Here is a 25,582-nt window from a genome sequence, read left to right on the forward strand (position 1 = left end):
GTGGCCACAGTGCCCTCATTCGTACTCAGACACCCTCATCCCTGGCTGCCACCTTAAGCTCCTTGTCTTACTATTGAAACCCCAGGGAGCAGCATTTAGAAGGATTCCCATGGATGAAAAACTCGGTCAAGCTTTAACGAAAAGCATCTCAGTGTAGGGCAAGACTTTCAAACTCCTCTAGTCCCATCCATCCATTCCGTGCCAGCATCTCTGCTGAGTGCCTGTTCAGTTTTTCTGCTTACATACCTCCAGTGACATGAGACTCATTACCTTTCGAGGCAGCCCAAGACTCAAAATAGTGAGGACCTTCTTTCTCCTACAGAGCTACGGTTTGTCTCCCTGAGGCTTATACTCACAAGGCCTCAGAACCCCCCACACCCTTATGATGTTTGCAGCAAGTGACCATCTTATTGCTGAATCTTGTCCCCAGCCAAAGTCAAGAGAATAGGCCAGTAAGAGACCCCTCTGAGAAACTGGGAGGTACCTATCAAGGGGAGAGGCATCTCATTCCCAAGCCTCAGCCAAGCTGCTGAAACTCCCAGCCCAGTCCTGCCAGCTTTGAGTGGGGAGTGGAGAGGGTTCTGGGAAGAACCCACATGTGTCCCCCGCAAATGTCTCAGAGGCCCAGGCCTGACTCTTGGTGGCACATGTTTGAAAGGTGAGGCTGCCCTAACGGTTCCCTGGCCCGAGGAGGAAAGGAGAGATGGATTACAGGTGGGTGGCATGGAGGGAGGTCGGCCTTTGCTGCCCAACAGGACAGCCTGACCACCCCGGACTTCAGATTCAGGTGCCCTGGCTCCCCAGTCCCCGCTACCCTCCTCAACCTAGATGCTATACCTTTACTGATGCAGCCTCAGACCAACCCCACATTGCTGCCTGTAGAACCGACCATCATCCCTAGACCCCCAAGCCCACCCTGGAGCTCAGCCCCCGACCCCCTCCCCAACCCCGGCTCTGTGCAGTCAGGTCTGTGGTCCTGCGTGCAGTGTAATTTCACCTCTGCCTGTGAGCCACTGTTCCTTCCCCGTTCCTCTGTGCATGGAGGCAGGGCACAAACAGATAAATAAAACGAAATAAACACGTTCGTCCCTGTTAAGTTTCATCTCGTTAGATCCACCCCATCGCTCTGGCCTGTCAACTTCTCTTTAGATCCCAGCTCTGTCATCTGGTGTATTTGCCATCATCCCCCCCCAGCTGTGTGGCATCTGCAAATTTGATAAAGTACATGGAGCGTGTTTGTCTCAGAGGAAGCCCCCTCCCCTCGTTGGGTGGCTGGAGCACAAGCGTGCACAGGCATGTGTGTGTACGCACACACACGCGCGCACACACACACACACGCACACGCACACGCACACACTTTCCTCCGGCTGAGATTTGTCAGCCCTTTTCAGTCACTTGGATCCTGGTGGGGATCCTGGGCACCTGTGTCCCACAGGGGGTTTAGCACTCAGCAGCCGCTTGCTGTGCACGTGTCCCTGTGGGGGATGGGACGCTCTGGCTACACCCACGTGTCCTCACCCCCGTTGGCCTCTGTTTAAAGAGCCTCTGACCTGGCCATGCCCACTGGCCTCTTCCACCGGGCTTGGGGCCAGGCTGGTCCAGCCAGCATGGGCCGGGGCTCTCCTGGACAGCTGTGTGGCCCTCCCTCTGCTGCTAAACACACAAGTCGCGGTGCCTGAAGGCGCAGCTCTTTCTCCTCTTGGCTGTGGCTGCCGATGGTGGAGTCAGCACCACTGCATGGGGTGAGATCTCCTTCTTGCCCGTGTGCCCACTGAGTGATGTTCTTCTGATCCTTCTCTTCACGGGACCCCAGGCCTTCTCTTTGCGGTAATTGCATAGCAGGGCTAGCCAGCTCGGAAAGATCCAGACCTTCACTACAGAGCCTGCCAGACATTGCCTCAATGGAATGAACAAGATCCCAGGGCCTAGACAGACCTTCCGGAATCTTCTAGTCCATTCCCCAGCCTCCAGGCACTGGCTGTTGGAACACAGAGGATATTCCTATAGCCCCCCTCATGCAACTGTTTGTTCTTCCCTCAGGGAAGGTGGCAGAAGCTAGTTACTTGCATCAGGTAGCTGATGTGAGTAACAAACCACCCCCGATGCTTGGCAGCGGCTTCTACCCACCTACACTGAGGTCTTGCTCACGCTACTGCACTGGGGGTCAGCTGGGGATTCTGGTTCCAGCCACCCTCGCTCCGGGACCCAGGCTGAGGTGGCAGCCCCAGCTGCATCATCACACCAGGGCAGAAGAAAAGAGATCACAGATCGCGTGCTGGTCTTAACGTTTCTGCCTCCGCTTGCCCCTTGTCACTTCCATTCAGCATTTCATTGGTTGAGGCCAGTCACGTGGCTGTGCCTAATTTCAAAGGGAGTAAGGCAGCCTCATCTTTCCTAGTGCCAGGAGTTCTGGCAAGTGGCCTTAGTGACTACTCTGCAGACTAGCTGCTCCTGTCCCTCAGGGCCGTCCTGTGTTCCCGTCAGACCACTCGGACGCTCATTCTCTGAGTCTAGTGTAGAATGTTCTTCTACTTCCACGCAAGGGTCTGTGTGATGATACACACTCCTGGGGGATTTTGTCCATACCTGGATCAGCTATTCATTATGAGTCATAGACCATCCCAAAACTTAGTGGTTTCATGTGACAAAATTCCATAGAACTACACACACACACACACACACACACACACACAGAAGAAGTGTATGTAAAGCTGGTAAAATCTTGGGGGCGCCTGGGTGGCTCGTTGGGCATCCAACCCTTGGTTTCAGCTCAGGTCACGATCTCACAGTTCAGTTCATGAGTTCGAGCCACGCATTGGACTCCACCCTGGCAGTGTAGAGCCTGCTTGGGATTCTCTGCACCACCCCTTCATGCCCCTCCCCTGCTCATGTTCTCTCTCTCAAAATAAATAAATAAAGTTGAAAAAAAGAACTGGTAAAATCTAAATAAAGTCGTGCCTGAGTTAGTATTGTATCGAGGTCAATTTCCTGGTTTTGACAACGTGCCACAGTTTTGTGGGATATTGTCACTGGGGGGAGCTGGGTGAAGGGTACATGAGAAATCTCTGTACTACTTTTGCATCTTCTTGTGGATCTCAAACTGTTTCATATTAAAAGGTGGTAATAACAATAATACGGACAACCATGCACTTACTCATGACCCTGCCATTTGGGCAGGCTGGGTGGGAACTGGTAAAAGCAGCTTCACTGAGGCATCTGGTGTGCCAGCTGGGGGCAGGTGGGCATCTGTTCCCCACAAGGTCTCTCCGGCAGGGCAGCTGGGCCACTTTACGTGATGGCTCTGGGCCGCACGGGTGGCCTCGGGCTGGAGCTGACCAGTGTCCCTCTGACCATCTTTCTCTGGTCAAAGCAGTCACAGAGCCAGCCCAGATTCAAAGGGCTTGATGGGAGGGGTGGCGGAGAGCGTGTGACATCCTCAGCTCATTGTCGTCCCCAGGTGTGTCAGACCATTTGCCCCCCCCGGGCTCCAGTTCTGCTCCCTCACCTGTGATGTAGGGATGGAGGCTGGAGAAGGGAGAGCGTCACAGATTTAGGGGCAGAGCTGGACTCCCACCCCGGGGCTCAGCCCGCCTCGCCCCTTCGAAGCCCCGGGCTCCGTGTCAGGGCCCCCCTCACCAGCCTGGCATCGATGCTGGGGGTTCTGTTTTGCACGTGCTGGTGTTTGCAATCAAAAAGTTCAGCGGCCCTTCCAAGTGTGCTTAAATTAGTCCCCATGAAAACCAAATCATTTCATTTGCAGAGAAGGGCTTAATTGCAAGGGGAAGGAGGCAAAGGGAATTCTGTTGCCTGTTTTCATTGAAGAAAATTACTGTACTTTCCCCTGTCTCCTTACTAAACAGAAACGGCTCAGAAATTGGGCTGTAATCACCAGTGATACCTCTTGTCTCCTTTCTTCTCAGAGCTTGTTCTGTTCCTCTGCTCCCGAGTCCCTGCTCCGGACCGTCCCTGCTCACAGCCTGCGGGAGGTGGCCCCTCCACGGTGGCCTGCAGTCTCACCACACGCCACCACGTTGAGGGGTTTGTCCTCCAGGTCACGGGGGCCTTAGCCCTGCATCGGCCCCGGCTCTTGGCAGGAGGAAACATCTGTCTTCCTTTGAGAAATCTCACCGAATCTGCTCCAAGCCCTCCTCACTCGCCAGGGCCGCGGAGAGGTCACAATTAGGACGCAGGGCCTGGCCCAGCCGCGTCTTACACAAATCCTGGGCTGGTCTGCTTTGGCGCCTGGCCCCTAGACCACCTTCACCCTGGGGCCTTCTGTCACATGGTGCGGTGGGCTGGAAGGTCCTGGGGGCTCTGTGGCATGTTAGCTTATGACACGCTCATAGGGAGCTGTAGCCCTCTCTGTGTGACAGCCCTGCCCCGGCTGGGACAGTCCAGCCTGATTGGCTCTGTGGCCAGGGTCCCCCTGGGGAGGGGGATATGGACACTTCAGGGAAGCAGGTAGCAGGCTGGTAAGTTGCAGGGGTGGGTGTATGAGTAAGCACCTCCATTAGGAGAGACAAAAAGGTGGGCGGGCCCTAGATGTGCGGGTGTGGGGCGCAGCTATGACTCCCAACGGGACAGTGGTCTGGAGGAGGGGGTGGGGAGCACGTGGGGACTCAGAGGCTCGGAGGCAGCGGCGGGTCTGGTCAGGGTGGGGGCAGCAAGGCGTGTGGCCTGAGCAGAGGCGGGGCAAGCACGATGGCAGGTCACAGGAGCCTCCTAGAGCCTGTGTGAGGTCCTGGCTCTTCCCTGGGACGAGGCGGCTTTACTGTTCTGGTGAACCCAGGGCAGCCCGACAAATCTTGAGTGGCCCCCCCTTACTTTCTTCGGAGAAGGGAAGAGAGCAGGGCTGACAACACAGGCTCTGGAGCTGGTCTGTCTGGGTGTTCGGACCGCAGCTCCACTACTTGCCTGACCAACCTGTGCCTCAGTTTCCCCCATCCCATATAAAGGGGATAACCACAGCGTGGGGGTGTTGTGGTCATTCGGCGGGCTAAAGCTCCCTATGAGCTTGTCATAATGCTGTCATGTATTGGCTGATTTTGCCTTTTCCTAATAACTTCCCCCGCTACAGGGACAAAGTGACTGATGAGTGCAAGGTCCCAGCAAAGGACAGAGCCGGTCCTGAAGATGCTGAGTGCCTGCCTCCACCCCACTGCTCATTGGTGGCACGTTCCCCCACCCCCCTGCCCCCACTTATCCCCTCTGCCTCTCTTTTCCCTGGTGCACCATGGGCCCCTCTGTCCAGATTCTCTCCTTGTGTCCAGAGCTTTCTCTGGGGACAGGGGTGGAGAAGCTGGCCTGGCTGCCTGAGGAGGGCTGCTGGAAGAGTTGCGTCCAGTTGCTGCCTAACCACTGCCCGGCCCCTTCCCTTTGGTGGAGGCCGACAGGATAATGGATTTGAAGTCCGCACACCTGCCTCAACAAAGGGATTTTTTTTGTGTGAGGCTCAAAGTCAATGGTGTATTAATTAAGGGGAACAGCTGCTACCGCAGTTCTTATGATAAGTCAGTGACAAATGGCCGTGTTTACCTTTCTCCTGAGCAGAGGCTCCGGAAGATGGCCTGGAGCTCCTGGGTGGACGTCCACGGCCGAGATTTGTGGGGTACAGCCTCTCCCTCTCGTACTCCCCAAGCTTCTTTATTGGCGCCACCCAAGCCCAAGAGGGCTATTTGTCACTGAAGAAAGACAGGTCCGCGGCCCAGGGAGCCTTGAAGGGAGTGGGCAGAGCAATGGAAACTTCTCTGTAATGGCTCCCACCCAAAAAAGATGCCCTCAGACCCCCTCCTCAGGCAAATCCCACCACCCTGCCCTGTCCCTTGTGCAGTGAGAGCTGCTTGAAAGAAAGACGTGGCCCTTCAAAGTGGAGGAGGGCTGCAGGGCCGGATCGGAGGCTGTGCGGCAGAGGACGCATCTCCGGGCCTTTGTGCCGCTCGGGCGCTCCGTGCTCCATAAAGGCAGGGGCCGGCTGGCGGGGGCCTTTTGTTATTTGGCTTATTTTGATCTTGCTCCCGCTCTCCAAACAGTCTCACAGAAATAGAGCCCTGCATTAGCTCCCTTCACAGCTTAAGACAAAACACAGCAGAGGGAGAATGTTTCACTGAAAAACAGAAAAGGGAAAGGTGGGCTCATTTCTGTCTGGGTCCTTTGACTATCAATTTATCCAGCAAATTCCCAGCAGATGGGAGGAGAGCGGGACGGTGCTCACCGGCCAGCCACCACCTGCAGGTGGGACCGCGCGGGGGCGCAGCAGGGCCGGCTGAGGAGGAAGGGCTGGATCTTGGTGCCAGCTCCAATGCCCGCAGCTCTGGTGTGCCCTCGGGGTAGGGGCTGCCCTGGTGGAGAGCCGTAGGGCCGGCAGCACAGTGAGCCCCTGCCCTGCAGAGTCCTGCGGGCCCTGCTCCCTCCCAGACAGCACTTGGGCCTCCGCAGTCTCCAGACTAGAGTGTTGCCAACATCAATCTCCCGCCTCCTTTAAGGACACCGTCGGCTGCCAAGGAGCCCCACCCGACCTCACTCTGCTCTTCCTTTCTCCCCCTGGGGGCCTCTGGGGCCCTGCGGGGAGGCAGAAACGGGGCCCAGGAAAGAGGGTCTACCGATCTCCAGCCCTTGCCACCCACTCACTGGGACCAGGTGGGTGCCTTTTGACTTCATCCTGCAGGGTGTGGTAGTCATGCCCTGTTGTAAATGGGGAAACTAAGGCTCTGAGAGGTTGTGTAGTTTGCTGGAGAACCCGGTCACGAAAAGGCCGGGGCCCGGAGGGAGGAAGGCCAGCTGTCCCGAGAAGGCTCAGGGCCCCTGCGCGGCCCACCCCAGCCTCCTCTTCCAGCTGACCTCTCGGGAGCCAGTGCTTCGTAACCCCACCACTTACCATTCCTTATAACTTGCTTGGGCGGGGGGGAAGGAGAAGAACCATGCACGAGAAACACATCCATTTTTAATAAATAGTTTATTTATCCAACAGTTTCAACCCTGATATTGAAGCCTGTTGCAGCATTATTCTTCTGGCTGCAGCCTTGATTAAGAGACCATTTCTTTGCCACGGGGCTGGCGCTCAGAGTCCAGCCCCGCCGATCATCCAGACATCAGAGGAAATGAGAGAGTATTGCTCAAATGAGGGAGACCGGAGCTTTATTAAGGAAATAAAAAATACCAGGAAGACCGAAAGGGGGTGGTCGGTGCCTTCTGGAGGCAGCTGTTTCGGCTCCTCTGCTTGCCCCTCTCCCGCGGCCGCAGATGAGAACATATGGGGACGAGGCTCTGCTGGAGAGGCTCCTCGCACTTAACTAATAAGGCCCCCCGCCCGGGTGTTTGCGGAGACAGGCTCCCGCGACGCGGGCTGATGGGCTGGCGGGGGGCCGCGAAGGTCTGCGGCGGCGCCGGCACGCTCCCGGGGTGGCCAGCAGGGGGCAGCCGAGCCGCCCTTGCGAACCTAGTCGGTGCCGGAAGTTCTGCTTCAGCAGCCCCGGCGTGGGGACGCTGTGGCCGCCACGGGACAAGGTGACCGTCGCACGCCGGAGGCGAGACCCTCCCCGGGTCCTGCAATCTGCGTTCTCGGCCCGATGCAGTGCCCTGGCTGCAGGTCTGGTCTAGAACTGCGACTCTGTGAGCAGCACCACTAAAGAGGCCGCCTCTGGGCAGCTCTACCCGCCTCGCCGCTTTCGGCCCGTGTCTGCTCCCGGTTGCTCTCAGGCGGCCACGCCAGCAGCTCACTCCCGACCCAAGGGTCCTGCGTGCCAGGGCCTGGCATTTCTAGATAGTCCTTCTACAGTACTCGTTCTAATTGCTAGCACCTTCCCCCTTCAGGATAAAAGAGGCCCAACCCAGCTAGAGGACAGGCTTTCTCCCCTCACCCTTGAGCTCCCAGGTAACACCCTCTGAAGGCACATGGACCAATCTGCTCCCCGACCCCTGCCGCCCCAGCCTGCCATCCCGACCCACCGCCCACCTGCACGATGCCCACCCTGCTGAGTGCTCGCCAGCGGTGGACGAGCTCCAGCCCACCTAACCGCACACTAGCTCTGCAGGGTCTCACAGCTGCTGCTCTTTCATCTTTTTTGTTCATCAAAAACAAACCCTTCTCCCCTCTCCTGCCGGCAATCGGGGCACAGGATTGGACCAATGCAGAGGGCAAGGCCTCTGGCTTTTCCCCTGTGCCCTTCAAGGAAGCCCACGCTTCCCTACAAGCTAATCTCTGAAGAGTCTTACAGAGACCTTTGGAACCAGAGTCTGGAGGAAGGTGAAAGTCAAGGCAAGTGTGAATTCAGCACTGGCAGGTCTGGTGGCCTTCTCGCGCCCCCGGAGGGGACTGGCCTGGGACAGGCCGACTGGGAACAGGCCCCCGCCCGGGATTTATCGCTCTGAGTCGGAGAAGGAAGAGGGCTTAGTCCATCTCCACACCAGCATATCCTCTCCAGCCACACGGTGGGACTCTGTCTGGATCCGGGATTCGTTGGACGCCAGGAACTCCACAGCCCGGTCCCAGACCCGCTTCATGCGCCTCCTGCAACGACAAGGACCAGGCTCAGCAGGCAAGCTGCGCCCCCGCAGCTCCACTGGGTACTGCCCAGAGAAGCGAGCTGGTCCGGACGCACCCTCTGTACCAACTTGGGCCCTGACTCTAGGATCTCGCGCAGAATTTATCTGCGGGAGGAAAAGGCATCAGGTACTAACAGAGCTCCTGCAGAGGAGAGGAATTTCTTGAGCCACAGAGAAATAATTCCTCAACCTTCTCTGCTCCAAAAGCATTCAATTAAAGGGAGCTGAAGGGGGCCAGAGGGGGCCAGGGCACCCCCAGGTGTCCAAGAGGGAAGGGGTTGTGCTGGCCTCAGCCAGCGCTTGCTGGGACCTGTTACCGCAGCAGCCCGGGCCAGGCGGCCCCACCACCGGTGCCGGCTGCATTCTAATGCCCCATGTGGGCTAATTAAAGAGTGGCCACTGGGCTGTCGAGTCCAAACTCCACAGTACTTTGGAGCACGCGAATGAGCTAAGCATCCAACCGGGGAGGCGAAGAAGCTGGAGCTGCTCTTGGAACCAGAGCTACCGGCCAGGGCCCCTTCTGCTCTGCTGGGTCCCTGGGGCCTTGCATCCCCTTGGACAGCCCCCTGTGGTCTCTTCCCCCTCCAGACTAGACAGGAAGATTCCAAGGCAGTCAGGGAGGATTGCTTTGACGTCCTCTCTTCGATGAGTTCCCGTCCTTCGTCAGCACCGCAGACCACCTCCCTGTGACCCCTCGAGTGGAGAGTGAACATGGGTGTGTACATGAGGGAGCGGGAAGGTTCCACCTGGGGGAGGACAAAGGAGGGAAGCACCCAAGGTGGCCCGTGGGTCAGGAGTCAGAGTTGGGGTGTCAGGGCTTTCTCCTCCAGAGGTCAGGTCCCGTGGGGCAGGCCCACTGGGCTGCTCTAGCCCCAGCCCCCCCTCCCAGGCAGCGAGCAGGCCTGCGCCAGCCAGGCCCCACGGCTCTCCCTCAGTCTCACGGGCAGACCCTCCTCTGCAGGCCACACCCGACGGTGCCCACGCAGGGCCGACAGCAGCGGACAGGTCCTCACGACATGAGGGCTCAGGTGCACCGACCGGGGGCCTGGGAGATAAATCGAGAGGCTGGGAGCCAACATGGCTTGAGTCTCCCGGGGTTTACCGACCGGGCTCAGTCCCGCCTGTGGTCCCTGCTGTGGCGTGGGAGCTGAGGCCAGGTGGCCCGGCCGGAGACAAGCCGCGACGGCACTCTTGCTCTTACTTCAGTGAGCATGTGGGTTGCATGGAACTGAAGCCCAAGCAACAAGGGCCACTCCTGGGTGAGTGCTCACGTGCTAGGCACAGACTTAATGAGCTGTGAGGCTACTTCCTGACACCCCGTCCCCCTTTCCTGAGGACTTGTCACTACTGCCTAATAGCACACATTTTCCTTATGCATCTTGTCACCTCTCTTCCTCCCTAGAACCAATGTTCCGCTGGGGTGCGGATTTGGGTTTCTTCTCCCCACCGTCTCCCTGGGACCCAGTAGCATGTGGCCTGCGGTTGGTGCTCAATAAACATTTGTTGCGTAAACAAGGGCTTCAGCGCAGCCCTCTGCGCGGCAGTGGTGTCTTTGTTTTGGATGAGGAAACTGGCTCGGAGTGGCCGTGACTCATGGTCACGTGGCGACTCCTGGTGGGGCCAGGAATTTGGTGGGAGTCTGAAAACACCAAGCGGCCTCCTCTTGGGAGCCGGAGGGCGACGTAGCTGCCTCCTGCTGAGGACCAAACAACAAGCACGAGCCAACGCTGCCGTGGTCAGTCTGCTCTCCCTAAGCTTCCTGCCTGCACGTCCCTAAAGAAGGATGAAAGTTACTAAGCATTTACAAGTAAAACCTTAAATGTTTTGCTCTTCCAGTTCCTCTTGGGTTGCACAGACGTGCCACTAGCGCTGGGCCTCGAGCAAGCTCCTTAACCTCCCTGTGCCTCAGTTTCCTCATCTGTTAGATGGGGTACTCACTGTTCTCACCTTGCAGGGCCACAGTGAGGAGCCAGTGAGTGTGGGCTTTGCCCGTGGAGGGCACAGAGCAGCGCTGGCTTGCAGTGAGTGTTCGTCCCCCTCCGGAGAGATGGCATCCGGCTGGAGACTGCGGCGAGCTACTGAGGGGGGCCCCACAATCTGGGCCGACACCTCGGCGGGCCCTGATGGCTGCCCCCTGGGACCCCGTCCTCCAAAGCTACCCCACATGCGGTTTTGCAGATGCCCACATCCGGCATTTGCAGTCCATGTGAAAGGTCCCCTGGTGTCATGCGGGACAACGGCCTGTTACCCCTTCCCATGCAGCCGTGCCCCCTGGGAACGGACCCCATCCACGGCTGTGAAGTTCTGCTTTCAACTGCAGGTACACTTGTGTGCGTGCGCATGCGTGTGTGGGAAGTGAACCGTATTTTAGATAACATGTCATGGGCCGTGGTTAAAAATGTTTGAAAAACAATCTCCTCCTTACTAGTGACTGATTCAAGAATATGGGGCACGTGGGTGGCTCAGTCGGTTAAGTGTCCAGCTTCGGCTCAGGTCACCATCTCACAGTTTGTGGGTTTAAGCCCCGCGTTGGGCTCTGTGCTGACAGCTCAGAACCTGCAGCCTGCTTTGGATTCTGTGTCTCCCTCTCTCTGCCCCTCCTCCAATCACACTTTGTTTCTCTCTCAAAAATTCTAAAGAACAGACAAGTAACCGAGTCTGGCCAGCAGGGCCTCAGTGAGTGTGTCACTGGCAGCTTCTGGGAATGTTTTCTCCTGCTTGTGAGAGCAACGGGAGGCCCCTCTCTCCCCTGCTGGCTGTGACAAGGCAGATGCTGGTCCAGCTGCTGCTGGCCACCATCCTGTGACCGCGAGGAACTCCCGCCAGCGCACGACATCCACAGAAGCCAGGACCCCAAGGATCGCAGAAAAAAGGGACCAGGGACCCGACTATTCTGTGTCTGGAGCGCACATGACTCTGGACTTCCACTAATGGAAACCTATCAGATCCTTCCCGGCTTGAGCCAACCAACGCTAACAGAGGAGTGGGACCATGTTTCTAAACCTCTGGTCTGCGTTCTGCCACGAAGAGCCGAGCGCCGGAGGAGTGGCAGGAGGCGTGCATGGTGGCCCCCTCCCCTGGGATCCTCGGGGCTGAGCTCCCCCTCCCCCCGCCCCATAACTGATGCTCGGGGCTCCTTCCGTGGCACTCGGCAGGGCCGGACCAGGACTCACCGGCTCTGCGGAGGGATCAGGGTGTCGCGCACGTGCAGGATGCCCACGTACGGGTAGCGCTCCATGTCCTGCTCCCAGTCCACGTAATGGTCCTGGACCACGTCTGCAGGGTAGGGCAGGGGGCACGGTTTAGGACAAGGACCTTCCGGCGGGTGCCCGCAGTCCTCGCCCCAGGGGCCACACACCTATAATCTTCTTCACCATCTCATACATGGCTTGCTCCTCTTCTTCCAACTTCCGCCACCGATACTTCAGGAGGATCAGGAGGCCCCACAGAAAGGCCAAGCCTGTGAGGGAACAAGGGCCCGGTTAATCCTCACGTCACCTGCGGCCACTCAGAGGCACACTGCGTGTCAGTCTGGGTCGGTGGCCGTGCTGGAGGCTATGGGTGAGCCGTACAAGTGTTGTGAGCACCTACTATGTGTCAGGCCCCGGCTAGCATGCGGGAGGGGACAAAGGAGGTGGAAATGCAAAGGGAAGGCAGGCCATTAAATGATCATCTTCCTCCTGCCGGCTGTCACCACAGAGGTATCCCCAGCCGTCCAGATTGCAGCTCCTCCCAACTGCATTCCGGGACTTTCATCTCCTCCCTTGTGAACCAGAACACGGCGTTTCATACATATATACATGCAGGGCCCTTTGTATTCCGGGATGCTGCTGCCGATAATGATGTCTGTGCCTGATGGTGTGGGTGAGGGAGCTGTGTGCACGCCCAGATGGCCTGTGATTTGTAACTCTGCCATGTCTGCAGAGCCGGCAGTTTCTAGGACTCGGCCTTTTGCCTTCAGAGACACCCCAAGGTCTCTGCTCAAAGGCGGCCCCTGATGTCGGGAGACAAGACTCGCGCTCTGCTTTTCAGCTCAGCGCTGAAAGGGTCCTTCCTGCTTTCATCAGGTACCTAGAGCTCCCAAGGAGAGGGAGTAAAACTAGGCCAAGCTCCTGGTGCGCCTCCTCCTCAGAGAGGCCTGCACTCTGGGGCCCCCAGGGCGACGATGCTGGGCTCCAGCCAGCGCCCATCTCCCTTTCAGGGACACTGACGGTCCCCGACCCTGAGCAAGGATGTTTTTAGTTATCCTCACGCTCCCGCCACCAGTCTCTAAAGGTAAGATGAACCAGGGCAGAGGCTGACTTGTTCATCTCCTCTGTTTTATTAGACAGACCTCAGGTTCACTAGACAGAAATGAACTCTCTGGGCCTGGGCTTCCAGAACTCATCACTCATGCCTAGGAGTGTCACTGAGCTGGGCTCCTGGGAGGTGTTCTGGGAGCAGTCCCCGCGGCACAGGCAGGGGGGGAGAAGGGCAGCCAAGGACTTACACCAGAAGAAGATGAGCAAGTTGGTGATGGCAGTGAACAGGGCGCGGCTCAGGCGGCAGCCGACACCCATGCGCGGGCGGGCGGATTCCAGGCACACCACCTTGTCCACGGTCGTCACCAATTCTGATGGGTCTTCCCCTTTCAACCTGAAACAGGACACAGGGCTGCAGACACATTCAAAAGCTCCCAGGAGCCGTGGGATCGGCCCCACTCAAGGATGGGCTTTGAGGCCTCTACTTGCTTATGAAATAGACTCGGTATCCTGGTTGCATGCTTTCCCGAAATTTCCCACGTTGGCTACTTAGGAAGAATAAAGCTTTAAAGACGGCAGCAGGCTTGAACCCCTACTGCTAAAGTGACGTCCCCCTCTGTCGGGTCTTTTGACAGCCCCTCTCAGCGTGTGGAAGATTAAACTGTAAATTGGATTCCCACCTCCCAGCATAGAGAAATGGAAATGTTTACTGAATTGCTGGCTTTGCACTGCATGGCAGGAACTGAAAGAGTCTGGGAGGGTGTGCTTTTCCTCAGTGATGGTGACAAAGAGGCATATAAGCTGTTTAAGGGTAAAGATCGGGGTGCCGTGAGGCTCAGGGAATGACGACCACCGGGCTCCCCGAGGCCAGGCCCCAGCCCCAGCGCCTCCACCCTGGCCACTGAGAGGAGGTGTCAGGACACACAGGGATGGATGCCCACACCTACACGTTCTTCCAGCTGGGTGACAGTCTCGTGCTCTGGACCGCACAGTGCAATGCCCAGTATCTGTAGCGTCCCGACTTCTAACGACCCACTTTGAACACTGGTCGTGTGAGCTGGGCCCGGCCCCCCTCCTGACTACCTTCCCCAGAGTGGAAGGGCGAGCGTCATCATTCTTCTGTGCTAGCAGCTTCGGTGAGTGCCGTGGAGGATAAAATCCATATTCTCCTTCGCCTTTCCTAACACACAGGAAAATCGCTCAGCCACTCAGGGAAGCTTTATTCTTTTTTAAGCCAACGAATTTTAATCGTGCCACGCATCCAGTTATCAAGCTTTGGGTTGAGCTGCCCGAGGGGCTTCCGGTAGAGGCACTGCTGATGGAATTAGTAGTCTGGGTGGATTAGAGAGGAAGGGAACAAAACCCTGGAGGGTGTCTGAATATCAGGAGCTATGGCCTGAGCAGAGACCCCGACAAACCCTGAGAAACGAGAGGCAGTGCCAGGATGATGAACTCTGGTGGGGGGGGGGGGGGGCATCACTGGTGTGCCCTGCCCCCGCCAGCTGAGCAGCCAGATGGGGCTTTTCAGGAGGGCGAGAGGGCTCACCATCTCTGCGAACAGTGCTCCCCAGAGACAGAACTGAGGCAGAACTGCCCAGTCAGAATAAAATCCAGTATTTCCTTTAGCCATTTCCACACAGAGTGAAACCGACATACAGAAACATTTGTCTAGGAATGAAAACTAGCACCCGGGGAGAGGAAGTGCAGAAAAATGCCTTCTCCAGCAACCCACGTGGGACCAGTGAATTCAAAGCGAGTCACCTGAAACAGGTTTAGCTGGAACACTAGGCTAACGTCCCGCCACCCGGATTTTGTGTCTTATCTGCACCCCAAACGCTTCTTCCTTCCGTTGCCTGGCTTCAGGCTTAGCCCACAAGGACTCAGCTGGGAGACCTACCTCTAACTTCAGACCCGAGACACCTCTGTGAGCACACGGCAGTCAGCTGATGGGTGAGGACCACGGCCACGGGTGCTTGTGGCGGGGCCGCCACCCTGTGATGTCTCGCCCGCACTCACCAGATGCCCACGTCCTTGTTACTGCTCAGTATCCAGGTCAGCGCAGCTTCAAACTTGGCAGAGGAGCTGCTGGTCACGTTCTGTGGGAGGGGGCGGGAGATGAGTTCTGCGTCTGGGCCGAGCAGCGGGAACGTTATTCTCCTGCTGGATTAAGGAAGCCCTCTCCCGTGCCCTCCGTGGGCCCCAAAGCCCTATTCCACTACATGCACAGCAAAGTGGCAGGCAGGAAATCTGGGCTGCTGGGAGTCAAGAAGGAGCTCTGCCCGGAGGAGTTGATGTGGAAGCACGCACGAGGAAACGACGCAGGTCTGAGGTAGCCAAAGGAATTATCATCTCCTCGAGGACCAAAGTGTCAGGCCAGAGAGCTGGCAGCTCATCTTGGGGAAAATGAAAAACAGTGTGGGGATGGGAGCCCAGTGGCCAGTCCCAGATGTGTGGCCTTGGGCAAGTCCCTGTCCCTCTCTGAGTCTCAGCTTCCTTGTCTGGGAAGTGGCAATGACCTAGGAGACCCCTAAGGTTTCTGTCAGCTCCAAAGTTCCGCCATTCTATCAAACTGGGGCCAGGCACACAGTCAAGCAGACCCTGAGCAATCTGCACAGCGAACGAAAAGGAGAGAACGGACAGGTGAAATGTAGATCCACAAAGCTGCTGGGAAGGAGAGCAAGGGGGAGCGAGTAACAGGGCCACTTAAAGAAGAGGTGGCCTGCAGTGGCCGCACTGGCGGCTCAGGAGCCAGCCCCCCACCCACATGCCAGCAGGCTGGGCTCTGGCTCATAGCTCACCTTGGACCGGTCACCCCTACTGCTGCCTAAACTTGCAGCAGCCTAGCACTCAACTAAGTTAAAAAAAAAAAAAAAAAGGAAAACAAAAAAGCCAAAAAGCAAACACAAAACAAAAAGGGAAAAAAAAAAAAAAGCAGGGCTTGAAAGATCACTACAAAAGCGCCAGCACCTCTCGGGAATGGGTAAGCGCTGCAGCCTTACTTACTGCTAGGTATTCCTGGGCCTCCATTACAGGAATGCATTTGCTTTTCAGCTTCTCTGGATTTCCACATTCAAAATTACCTAGGAGGAAAAAAACACACATTCAAACACAAAGAAGAGGTGGGGGAAAAAAAATGACTCTGAAACGGACTAAAAAAAATGCAGCAAGAATCAAGCCATCAGCTCTGATAGGGAGCATGTGGCCCTGTGGCTCTGGCTTCTGTGGGGCATCTTCACTCTGCAGCAAGATCAAAAGCCACTTAGCTTGGATCGATTCCAGATCATTAAAACCTGACCTGCAAAGCAGTGCGGTGATTTGCATTAAATGACTAAAAAGCTGCCCAATCCTAAGGTCTGTTTGCAATTGATCCCTAAAAGGATCAGACAGATAGCTTTGGAAGGTACCAGAATGGCACTATAAATAAACACAACCTGGGAAAAAAGAAAGGCAGGGAGGCCGGAGGCACTGCAGGGATTCTGACCGTGACATAGGCAGGTGACCTGAACTCCAGGCCCACCGTTTCAAGGGGTTCTGGGGAGGGGTGTCCAAAATGGCCCAAAGAGAAAGAGGGCATCTCTGAGCTGGGTAGTGGGGCCTCTGCATGGTGCTCCAAGGGGCCACTCCCTTCCAAGCACCCTGGGTGAACAGCTCCCACCCAGGATGGAGCTGGGAGCCTCCCCTTAGGCCTGCCCGGGGCCACGTCCTCTGAAAAATCCCCAGCCCGTGGGAGAATCTTGTTGGACCAAATTGCTCTGGACTTGGGGGCCCACCACAGCCGTTGGTTCTCAAAAGCCTGCTATGGTCCACCCACAACGTGCTGTTTCCCATGGGTCACTAGACTCCTTGAGAGCAGGGACAGCACAGGGTCGGCAGGTACAAGAACCTGAACCCACACACAGCCTGACTGCTCTTAACCTGGCACAGCTTAGGGGCTACGGATGGCTAGTCTGTGCGTCTGTGTGCTGGGGACTGAGTGGCTGGGAATGAACATTAAAAAGCTTGAGAACGAACTAAAGCTTATCCCTCCTATGCCAAGTTGATCTTGACCTTATGGGACCCCTGAGACCAAGGTGGCTGCCATGGTCTGCCCCACCCCAGATCACCCCGCCTGGACCACCGCCACGGCCTCCTGATTGGTTGCCTCCTCTCCCCTTTCTCTTCCACGTTTGAGCAACCAAACTTTAAAACGATTTTGCTTACGTGACACTACTACACTCAAGCTGCTGTCACATTTGCATTCCTGGCTGCTGGCTCTCAGCACATCACTCCCCTGCTCAGAAGCCTCCCCGGTGCTCAGTGCCTGCAGGATGAAGCCCCAAGGGCCTGGCCTCTACGGCCACCCATGGTAGAGCCCGGCCGACCTTTCCAAACTCCATTCCTTCCATTTTTTCTTCCCTCACGTGGCCAGCCGCTTCCAGCCCTGACCCTGTCATTTCCCCTTTGGCCTTGTCTTCCCCCGCACATATGCAGAACCAATCCTTGCTGGGCTTCAGCGCCCGGCAGACACCGCCTCCCCTGTGACACTTTCCCGACTGCTCCAGCTAAAAGGCAACGTGCCTCCTGGAACTTCCGGCCTCTCGGTTCTCATCCAGTCACACTGTGTATCAGCCAGTGGTCAGGGAGGTAGGTGGTTTGTCTCTTCTACTAGACCATTAAGCAGCCCGTGGGCTGCAAAGGCCACCACAATTCCCTGCCCATAGGTGACCTCCAAGGCAGGGCGGGGGTGGGAGGGGAGTATGGCCTAGTAGAGCCCTCATTCCCCTGCGGCGAGACCCTCAGGGTCGCCGCTGCCAGGCTTGTCAGAGGACAGGAGGCAGCAAAGCCCTGGATGGCATAAGCCAGGACCACATATGAAGGGCGGGGTGGAGGAAAAATGTCTACCAGCATCCACAGTTTAAGAGGAGAGCTTCTCTACTTTATGCCCCGGGGGGCTTCTGAAAATGCAGACTTTAATTCATAGGTTCGGGATGGGACCTCAGAGTCTGCATTTCCAACAAGCTCCTGGGTGATCCTGATGCTGCTGGTTCCTGGGCCACAGCTGAGTCATTAAGGTCTGGAACACCCTCACAGGCCAAAATTTATAGTCTAAGCACCTCAGCCATGGAGAAAGGCCCCTGAGGCCTGCGATGCCGTGAGCTCCCATTCCTCCTGCTCTGCTCCTCTGAGCTGCTCACAGATGCCTCCATGACCACCTCCAGTCTCCCACCGTTCAGGAGGGAGGTGGTGGCAGAGCTGGGACCACAAGACTGGCCCCGAGGGCTGAGGGCCCACTACAGGCCCATCTGGCCTTGATTTCCTAGCAACAACCTTCCACAAGGGTTGGCCCCACAGGTAAGAGGTGCCTCCTGAACATCTCATAAGACTGAATAGCTCTGTCTGATTTTGGTGCCAAATATATTTAGCCTGGTACTCAAGCCCTGGTCATTCACCGATACCTTTAGCAAGTGATTCTGAGAGGTGTGGGGAGGTGGTATCTCTGGCCTCAAAGAATAATTTTCTAAATAAAGCAGTAGGGGGACCTTCTGGATGGATGGCTTTTTAGGGGCATCCTGGGGGTGCTAGAAGTACCCTCCTCTAGAGTAGAGCACTTAATTTTCATTTTGTAAAAAAAAAAAAAAAAAAAAAACCCAAGATTGCCTGGTAAGATGGGGAGTTCCTGAGAGAGTACGGGACTTCTCTGAAGTCCTGAGGCCAGATGGGGAGATCAGGACCAGCTGTCACACCAGGGCCCTGGCAAGCTGGATGGGCCCGAGTGTGACTGGCCCCCCCAGGCACACCCCTGCCACCTGCCTATGCCTCTCCTCCTGGCCTGGCCGACCATCTGATATAGGGAGGCCCTCTAGGTCAGAAGACCCAGACTCTGAGAAGACCTGGGGCCTGGCCCCTTCCAATCAACATGAACCCCCAAAACATCAGGTGGTGGGCATCTAGGGAAGGCAGAAAGGCCTGTGCATGTGCCAGGACCCCTGGGACCCTTAAAGGGGATATAAGAACGAAATGTAGGCTTAAAAGAGATGTGTCTGAGTGGGGAAGCAGGGAAGGCAAGACTTGGTTTCTGAGTATATCTTCTGGAAGATCTCCACAGAGCATCTCAGCCACCTGCCGGCCAGCCAGCCAGCCCCAGCCTGGCTGATCGGGGTAATAGCCCACACCCTCATGAGGAATCTCAGGCCTCAAGATACCCACTCACCGGCTTGGATGGCCAGGAAGTTGTACAGTTCATGCAGCAGCTCCAGCAAGGCCGCCTTCTGCTTGGCCTGACAGAACTGAAAGGGCACAGGACAAGCAGTCAGCAAGGAGGGGTGGGGGGAAAGGGGGCTCTGTCTGTCTGGTTTTACCTCCTCGGTTACACTGTCAAGTACTAAGCAGCAAGAAACACCTCATACTTTAAAAAACAAAAAACAAAAAAACAAATTCTGCAACGCGGTGGGCCCAGGACAGGGTCGATAAATATCGGGTTAACTGACCGAAGAGGAACACCGTAAAAGCAGAGGCAGAGCTGAAAGCAGACACGGTAACTAAGGGTCTGCATCTTGGAGGCTCCCGGCCTCTGTCCCATGGTTCTCGCTGGAATAAAGGCCATTAAGTGGGGCTGCGGAGCAGAGGCGATGGGGCTGTGGGGAAACGCGGGAGCCCGGCCTCCTTGGCGGGCCAAGCAAATGCCACACGACTGCAGTCGCTTCTCCCCTCGGGCCACTCCCGTCTGTTTTTGGAAAGTCCGCTGTCTGCATGCTGCCTATAAATTGTCTGTTCTGTGGATTAGCTGCAGCAAATGCTTCATCTCGGACTGGCTTCTGGACTGGAAATGGGAAATTTCTAGAAACCTTGCAACTAGAGGGGGAAAGAAGTCATGTGTAGGAGAAAATAGGACTAGGAATACAGGCCTACCTAGATCTCCTGCACCTGTAACAGAACTGACGCCAGTTTGCTAGACTCGCTAGATTTAGGAGATTTGAAACAAAGGCTGCTCTTCCCGGAGAGTGAACGGCAAGCCATGTGCTGTGCTGAGTCGTTTACACGTGGGCACGCACTGAAGCGCCACCACAGTCCTGACCGCACACCAGTTTCTCAGACGAGGAGCCCGAGGCGGAGACCTTAGGTAGGCCACCAAGATGCCACAGCTAACAGGTGTTGGAGCCCCCCTTCAGACCTCCTCTGCGTTGTGACCGGGCAGGGTGTGGACCGACGCCTAGGGCCTAGGCTCTGGCTCCAAACTGCAGAAGGGACCACAGTCACTTCCCTTCTCAGGCTCACTCGTTGCCCTCACCTGTAACGGGATGGACTTGGTTTCTCACAGTCTCGGAGGCCAAGAAACGTCCCCTCGTGTTGCCTAAAGACCCGAAAGCCTTTACGAGGTACAAAATGACACAACCAAGATTTACCCACAGGATCATAAATGTTCAGAGACAACTCACAGGTCTGTAAGCAGAATTAGGTATCCAAACTACCTTTTAAAGACTAATGAGATGGCAAATGTTGACGATAAGAAATGTAACTGAATATACACGGAGATCCCAATTCTATAAACACAGGTACGCAGACGAGATGGGAAGGAAATGCCCCCCAACATGTGAATGGAGAGTACCCCTTGGTGGCAGAATCATGGGTGATTTTTGTCACATTTTCTATACTAAACCTTACTGTCACAACCAGAAAAAAAAAGCAGTAACAATTAACTCTGTTCCAAACTCACCGACATTTAGGCAAAGCGGGGCTGATACCACCTAAAGGGAACAGGAGGACAGAAGGCACCAGACAACGAGACGGCCTGATTGAGACAGCACACCCACTCCCAGCCTGTCCACACGCTTTCCGCAGCACAAAGGCAGAAAGAAAAACGCTAAGTGTCGTAGTTGGCTGAGAAGGGAAAGAACACGTATATCTAAAACTCAAATGCCCATCTGGGTTCTGGGTGAGCCTGAGCCGCGCAAAGAACAAGACTTTCGGTATGAGCCTCACCAAAGCCAAGAAGCATCTGCCAACTTGCTGTTCCTGTGTCCACCCTTCACAAAGGCCAGCAGCACCCCATGCAACCTCAGCTCACTGGAGCCTGAGATGATGCCCAGACCCTGTCTTTCGATGCTCTGATGTGGCAAGCATCCAGTGTGCTTGCTGAGCGCATCTTTCGCAGGTACCTGGACTGTGCCTGCCTGGGCTCACTCGAGTGGGACGAAGAAGAACCAAGCAATAGCAACCAGAGAGGCCTTATAGAAAAGTTCCTTGTTTCCTGTTTTTGCTTTCAGGGTTCAAAGTTCTGGCCACTCCCTCTTTGTCTGGGCCACTGCCTCTAATCACCCACTGTGGTTTTCGCGACAGAAGGCAGGTTAAACTTCTTATGAATCTGTTTTCACAAAAACAACTGAGAAGCAACGATACTTGGTGGATGACTGCAGTAAATGAATGCAATGAGACGGCCCCCAATAGGATACCGCAGAAGCCAAAAGAAGCAATAAAACCTATTATCGGGACACCCCTTCGTTAACACGGGTGAGAGAATGAACGTGTGGCCATGGGTTGTTTCTTTCCCAGCCCCCGGGCTGCCAGAGATGGAGACTGAGGTCTCGGGGGAGGCCTGGCATTGCACACTTAATAATTAGACTACTAAGTCATGCCCTCTGGCAGCAAAAGGCTCCTCCTTGTAGGATTTATGACCTGAAAATTTACTGCCTCCTATCTTCCCCCGACTGTCACCTGTGCCAGCATCCCAGCTCCCTGCTGATGCTGCCTGCATGACTCACAGACAGATAGGGCTGCTTGCATTCCCCAAATATTATTTGTAGGGAACATTAAAGCTTCATAAAACAAATCTATAGACTAACGGGGCTAATTCCACTTTAGGTATGTTTAAAACCAGCCCCCCGTGATGTTTCAAATCCGAACAGCATCGTCAGAGCCACAAATGTACTACCAGAGGGAAAGGTGGACCTGAGAACCCAGCCTCCCGACGCTTAAAAACCGCCAGCCCTTCCTCTGGAAGCCAGGGAGCTTGAGGGGTCCTTCAACCACAACCTACCGCATCCCCCCAGATTGACTTAGGCAGAAGATCCAAGTCCCCAGTGCTGTGATGGGTGGGAGAGCTTCCATAACAATCCCAGGGTTGGATCCCGGGAGCTCAATTCTCTCTGTTTCAAGTACTTCTTTTGCTGCCACAATTGAGTCTGACACAAACATCACAGGACACGATGTGATTCTGGTGCATTACAGGAAGCACTCCTGAAAATGATCCTATTATGATCTTTTTTCTGGGGAAGTTTACCTCCTGACGGAGGCTCACATCCTTGAGAGGAATCACAAAAGCTAAAGAAATTCAAACTCACCTCATCTGTTTTGCTGTCACAGTCCACCGGCAATAATTTCACTGAGACCAAGAAAAGAAACACAGGAAATTAAAAGTGTGGGTTAAGGAGAAGATGACAAAAAAAAAAAGACCACTCTCAAAATTCAGGGGAAGTAAAACATTACCAGCCTAAGGGTGGGGATCAGAAAGATGTCATCTAAATGAGGCACTTTTAAAATGCAGACATGTCAGGGTTTCCCAATCCTAGATTAGGAATTAGGACCAGAACAGCTGGGTCCAAATCCTAGCTGGAAATGATTAGGCATATCCAGCAACTCAACCACGCTGAGCCTGTTTCCTCATTTGTAAAATGGGATCAATAAAGCCCTCCCTGTTTAACTCGGGGCATTGGCCTCAAACAAGTCAATACACATGATGGTTTTGGAAACTGCAAACAATGATGTGTTGAACAGGGATCAGTAACATCGTGGGAGGGGAAGTCCAGGTAGATCTCAGTATATATCCAAGAGCTGTTGTCTGAAAGCATCTCAGCGGTAGGACAGTATACTGTCTGACTGTTGTGGTATCAGTACAGTCCCACAGACTCCCGGGTCTGCTTACTTTCTTTAGTAGGTGGATAAATTGCTCTTATAGCCAAGAAATTATTTGGGTGTGTGCATGAGTCTGGGATCCCCATGCCCACAGGCTTGTTCATACACCCAAATACCCATCTGCTGCAATAGCTAAGACATGATTTGGCATCTCCCTGCATTTTGGCCGTTCCTGTTAGGCATGGAAAGATGTGGCCTTGGCTTGAGGCTGGGAACAGTATTAATCACATTCATCCTTTGCAAAGAATATCAAAAGTTGGTGAACTACAATGCCACTTTATACTTACACTTTAAATTTATATGCTTCACACCCTAAAACTTATAAAGGAATGATTTCTATGTTGTTTTCTGTTCGGCTAAAGCCCAGAATTACCCAAGAGGCAAATTTTCCTTTTAAGAAACATACAAATCGTCAACTATTCAGGAAACATACTGTATCCTGCAGACCTCTAATTGTCATGTCTAATCACTAACTAAAGTGTGGACAGAAGCGGCATAGCTGGCAATGTCCTTGACTCACAGAACCCTTTCTTAACACACTCCAGGAGGATAATGTAAGCAAGGATAAACGCCTCCATTTACATCAGTTTAAAGTCTTTTGGTGCTGCAAAGCTGGGAACCCAACCAGATCCGATCTGTGGGCAGTGAAACCTGGGGTGCCTTGGAATGGGCACTAATGTGTGAATGAGCAAGAGATCCAAGTTAAGAAAGAACTAAAAAGGAATGGGGGTGGACCTGTCTGTTAGAGAGGGGTGTGGTTCTCTCTAGAGAGGGAAAACCAGAGGTTGGGGAAGGAGTGACTACGAATGAAGACTGCTTCCAGCACGTGGTTGAAAGGGAGATTGGTAGGAAGGGCTAGGGCAGAAAATGAGAACAGGAGAGAGTGAAGACAGAAATTATTGCAGATGCAGGAACTCCGGCCCTCTTCTCCCACCGCTGGAGGGAGGAGAATCAAGGTCTGGAGGTAAGAAGACAGCCAGAGGCATCTAAGGCCCGGGAATGTGCAGCCTGGCGCTGAGAGGAACGGTGGTGGTGCAGGTGGACACTCGCGCGCCCGGGGCCCTCCCCTGCGCCGGCCCGGGACGTACTGTTGTCCTCCGCCTCCTGCGGCGCCGAGGGCTTGCCCATCTTCACCCAGAGGATGCCCAGGAAGACGAGCAGCAGCCCCAGGCTGGCCCAGAACAGGAGCCGGGACAGGCAGCGCTCCAGCCGCCGCCCCGCTTCGGGCCGGGCCCGCGCCGCGCCGGCTGAGCCCGTCCGCGTCGCTCGCAGGCCCGGGCGCGGGTCGGCGCCGAGGAGGGTGGAGGGCAGCCGGGCCGGGGCCGGGGTCGTGGCCCACCAGCGACGGACTCCGTGGCCCGGCGCGGCCCGGTCGAGCGGACGGGCGTCCTCGTCCTCCTCGGAGCTGCCCCGGACCGAGGCGCGGCGCCTGAGCGGCGCAGGGCGGGCGGGGTAGGCGAAGCCGCGGCTCCCGGACCAGGAAGCCGCGGAGGCCCCGAGATCGCCGAAGGCCCCAGAGGTCGCGTAGGCCGAGCCCGAGGCCGGCGGGGAGTGCCAGGGCTCCGCTCGCAGGGAGGCCGCAGCGGGCCGGGCTCGCAGCGGCGCCTCTTCGCGCAGCCGGGCCTCCTCGCGCAGCCGCTCCTCGCCCCGCAGCCGGGCCTCCTCCCGCAGCCGCTCCTCGCCGCGTAGCCGGGCCTCGCCCCGCAGGCGGCGCAGCTTGTTGCGGTAGACGTCCCGGGTGGTGTCGGTGATGGGTCCTGGCTGGAAGCCCAGGGCCTGTAGCTCCCGCCGCAGCTCCAGGTCCGACAGGCCGGCCATGGCCAGGACGCCGCCCCCCGCCCGCCCCTGGCGCGCACCGCACCCGGAACTGCTCTCGCCGGCGGCCGCGGCGGAGCGGGCGGGGCCCCGCGCCATGATGGGAAGGTCGGCCTTTGCCGCCATGTTGAGAAGGTCGGCGCCTCCCCGATTGCCGGCCATGATGAGGGGGTCAGACTCGGCCATTAAGGCCGCCATGTTGGAGAGGTCCAAGGAGTTTTTTTTTTTTTTTTTTTTTTTTTTTTCCCCTCCCTTTTCCCCCCTCCGTCCTTACTCAGTCCTCCTCCTTGTCTGTAAGGCCAATCGGTGTTTTCTTTCTGAATCCTCCGCCCCTTGCGCGGTCCCTGGCACGTGGTAGGCACTCAGTGAATTGTTGATTTAGTGAATGAATTGCTTGATGGTGAAAGACAAGCCACTACGGAGAGCAGGGAGATGGGACCCTTCGCCGCTCTGTGCTTGGGGACCTTGTGTGGTCCCTTCTGCAGTCAGGGAAGGGCTTTGGGTCGTGGACTAGACGCCAGGCATGCCACGAGACCCGGTCCGACCTGAGGTCGAGGGCTACAGGCTTCTGTGTTTTCTTGGGAGTTAACTCTGAGGTGGGGCTCAGAGGGGGCACCGGCCCTGCCTCAGGCCAGACACCGCATGCACCGAGAAGGCATGCACCGAGAAGGCATGCACCGAGAAGGCGGAAGAGCCAAATGCCCTTGGGCTTGAGTGGGCAGTTCAGCCTTCTGGGAGGAGGCCATATGTCTGGATAGTGGGATTTCCCTGAGAGATGGGTAGGGGAAGACCCCTGAGATACAGTCCTGTGTCCCTTGCAGATTTAGGTTGAGGACATTTGAATCCCAACTGCACCACTGTTAGATGTGTGATCATATCCAATGAACATCTCTAGCTTGCCGGCCAGTAAAGTTGATAGGGTTGCTATGAGGATTAGAACAGGTAACTTGTTTAAGGTGCTTAAAACAGTGCCTGGTACACCTCCTGAGTGCTTATACTTAACCCCTATCTCTGCAGTGGCAGCACACGTGTGATCTCCCACAGGACACCCTCTTTGATTACAGGAAGGCTCTTGGCTGAGAAGCCCCTCAGGGAAG

At 55.9% G+C, this 25,582-nt stretch overlaps 1 protein-coding gene and 1 long non-coding RNA gene across 2 annotated transcripts; one reads left to right on the forward strand and one right to left on the reverse strand.

Moving 5' to 3' along the window:
• The first annotated feature begins 5,448 nt into the window (after nt 1-5,448).
• LOC147580887 (uncharacterized) lies at nt 5,449-16,126 on the forward strand. Its single transcript, XR_015251165.1, has 2 exons — nt 5,449-6,636; nt 6,968-16,126. It is a non-coding gene; the product is annotated as an uncharacterized LOC147580887 (long non-coding RNA).
• LEMD2 (LEM domain nuclear envelope protein 2) lies at nt 6,936-24,539 on the reverse strand. The gene is made up of 9 exons (XM_025925718.2): nt 23,759-24,539; nt 22,100-22,140; nt 18,973-19,048; nt 15,786-15,862; nt 14,799-14,878; nt 13,031-13,176; nt 11,900-12,001; nt 11,715-11,817; nt 6,936-8,506 (listed from the first exon to the last, which is right to left on the reverse strand). Exons 1-9 carry the CDS (start codon nt 24,486-24,488, stop codon nt 8,356-8,358), a joined length of 1,506 nt encoding a protein of 501 aa, XP_025781503.2. The 5' UTR covers nt 24,489-24,539; the 3' UTR covers nt 6,936-8,355.
• Nucleotides 24,540-25,582: the final 1,043 nt, after the last annotated feature.

Source organism: Puma concolor, chromosome B2, assembly GCF_028749965.1.
Source record: "Puma concolor isolate L17-30 chromosome B2, mPumCon1.1.hap2, whole genome shotgun sequence".
In the NCBI taxonomy this organism is placed as follows: Eukaryota; Metazoa; Chordata; class Mammalia; order Carnivora; family Felidae; genus Puma; species Puma concolor.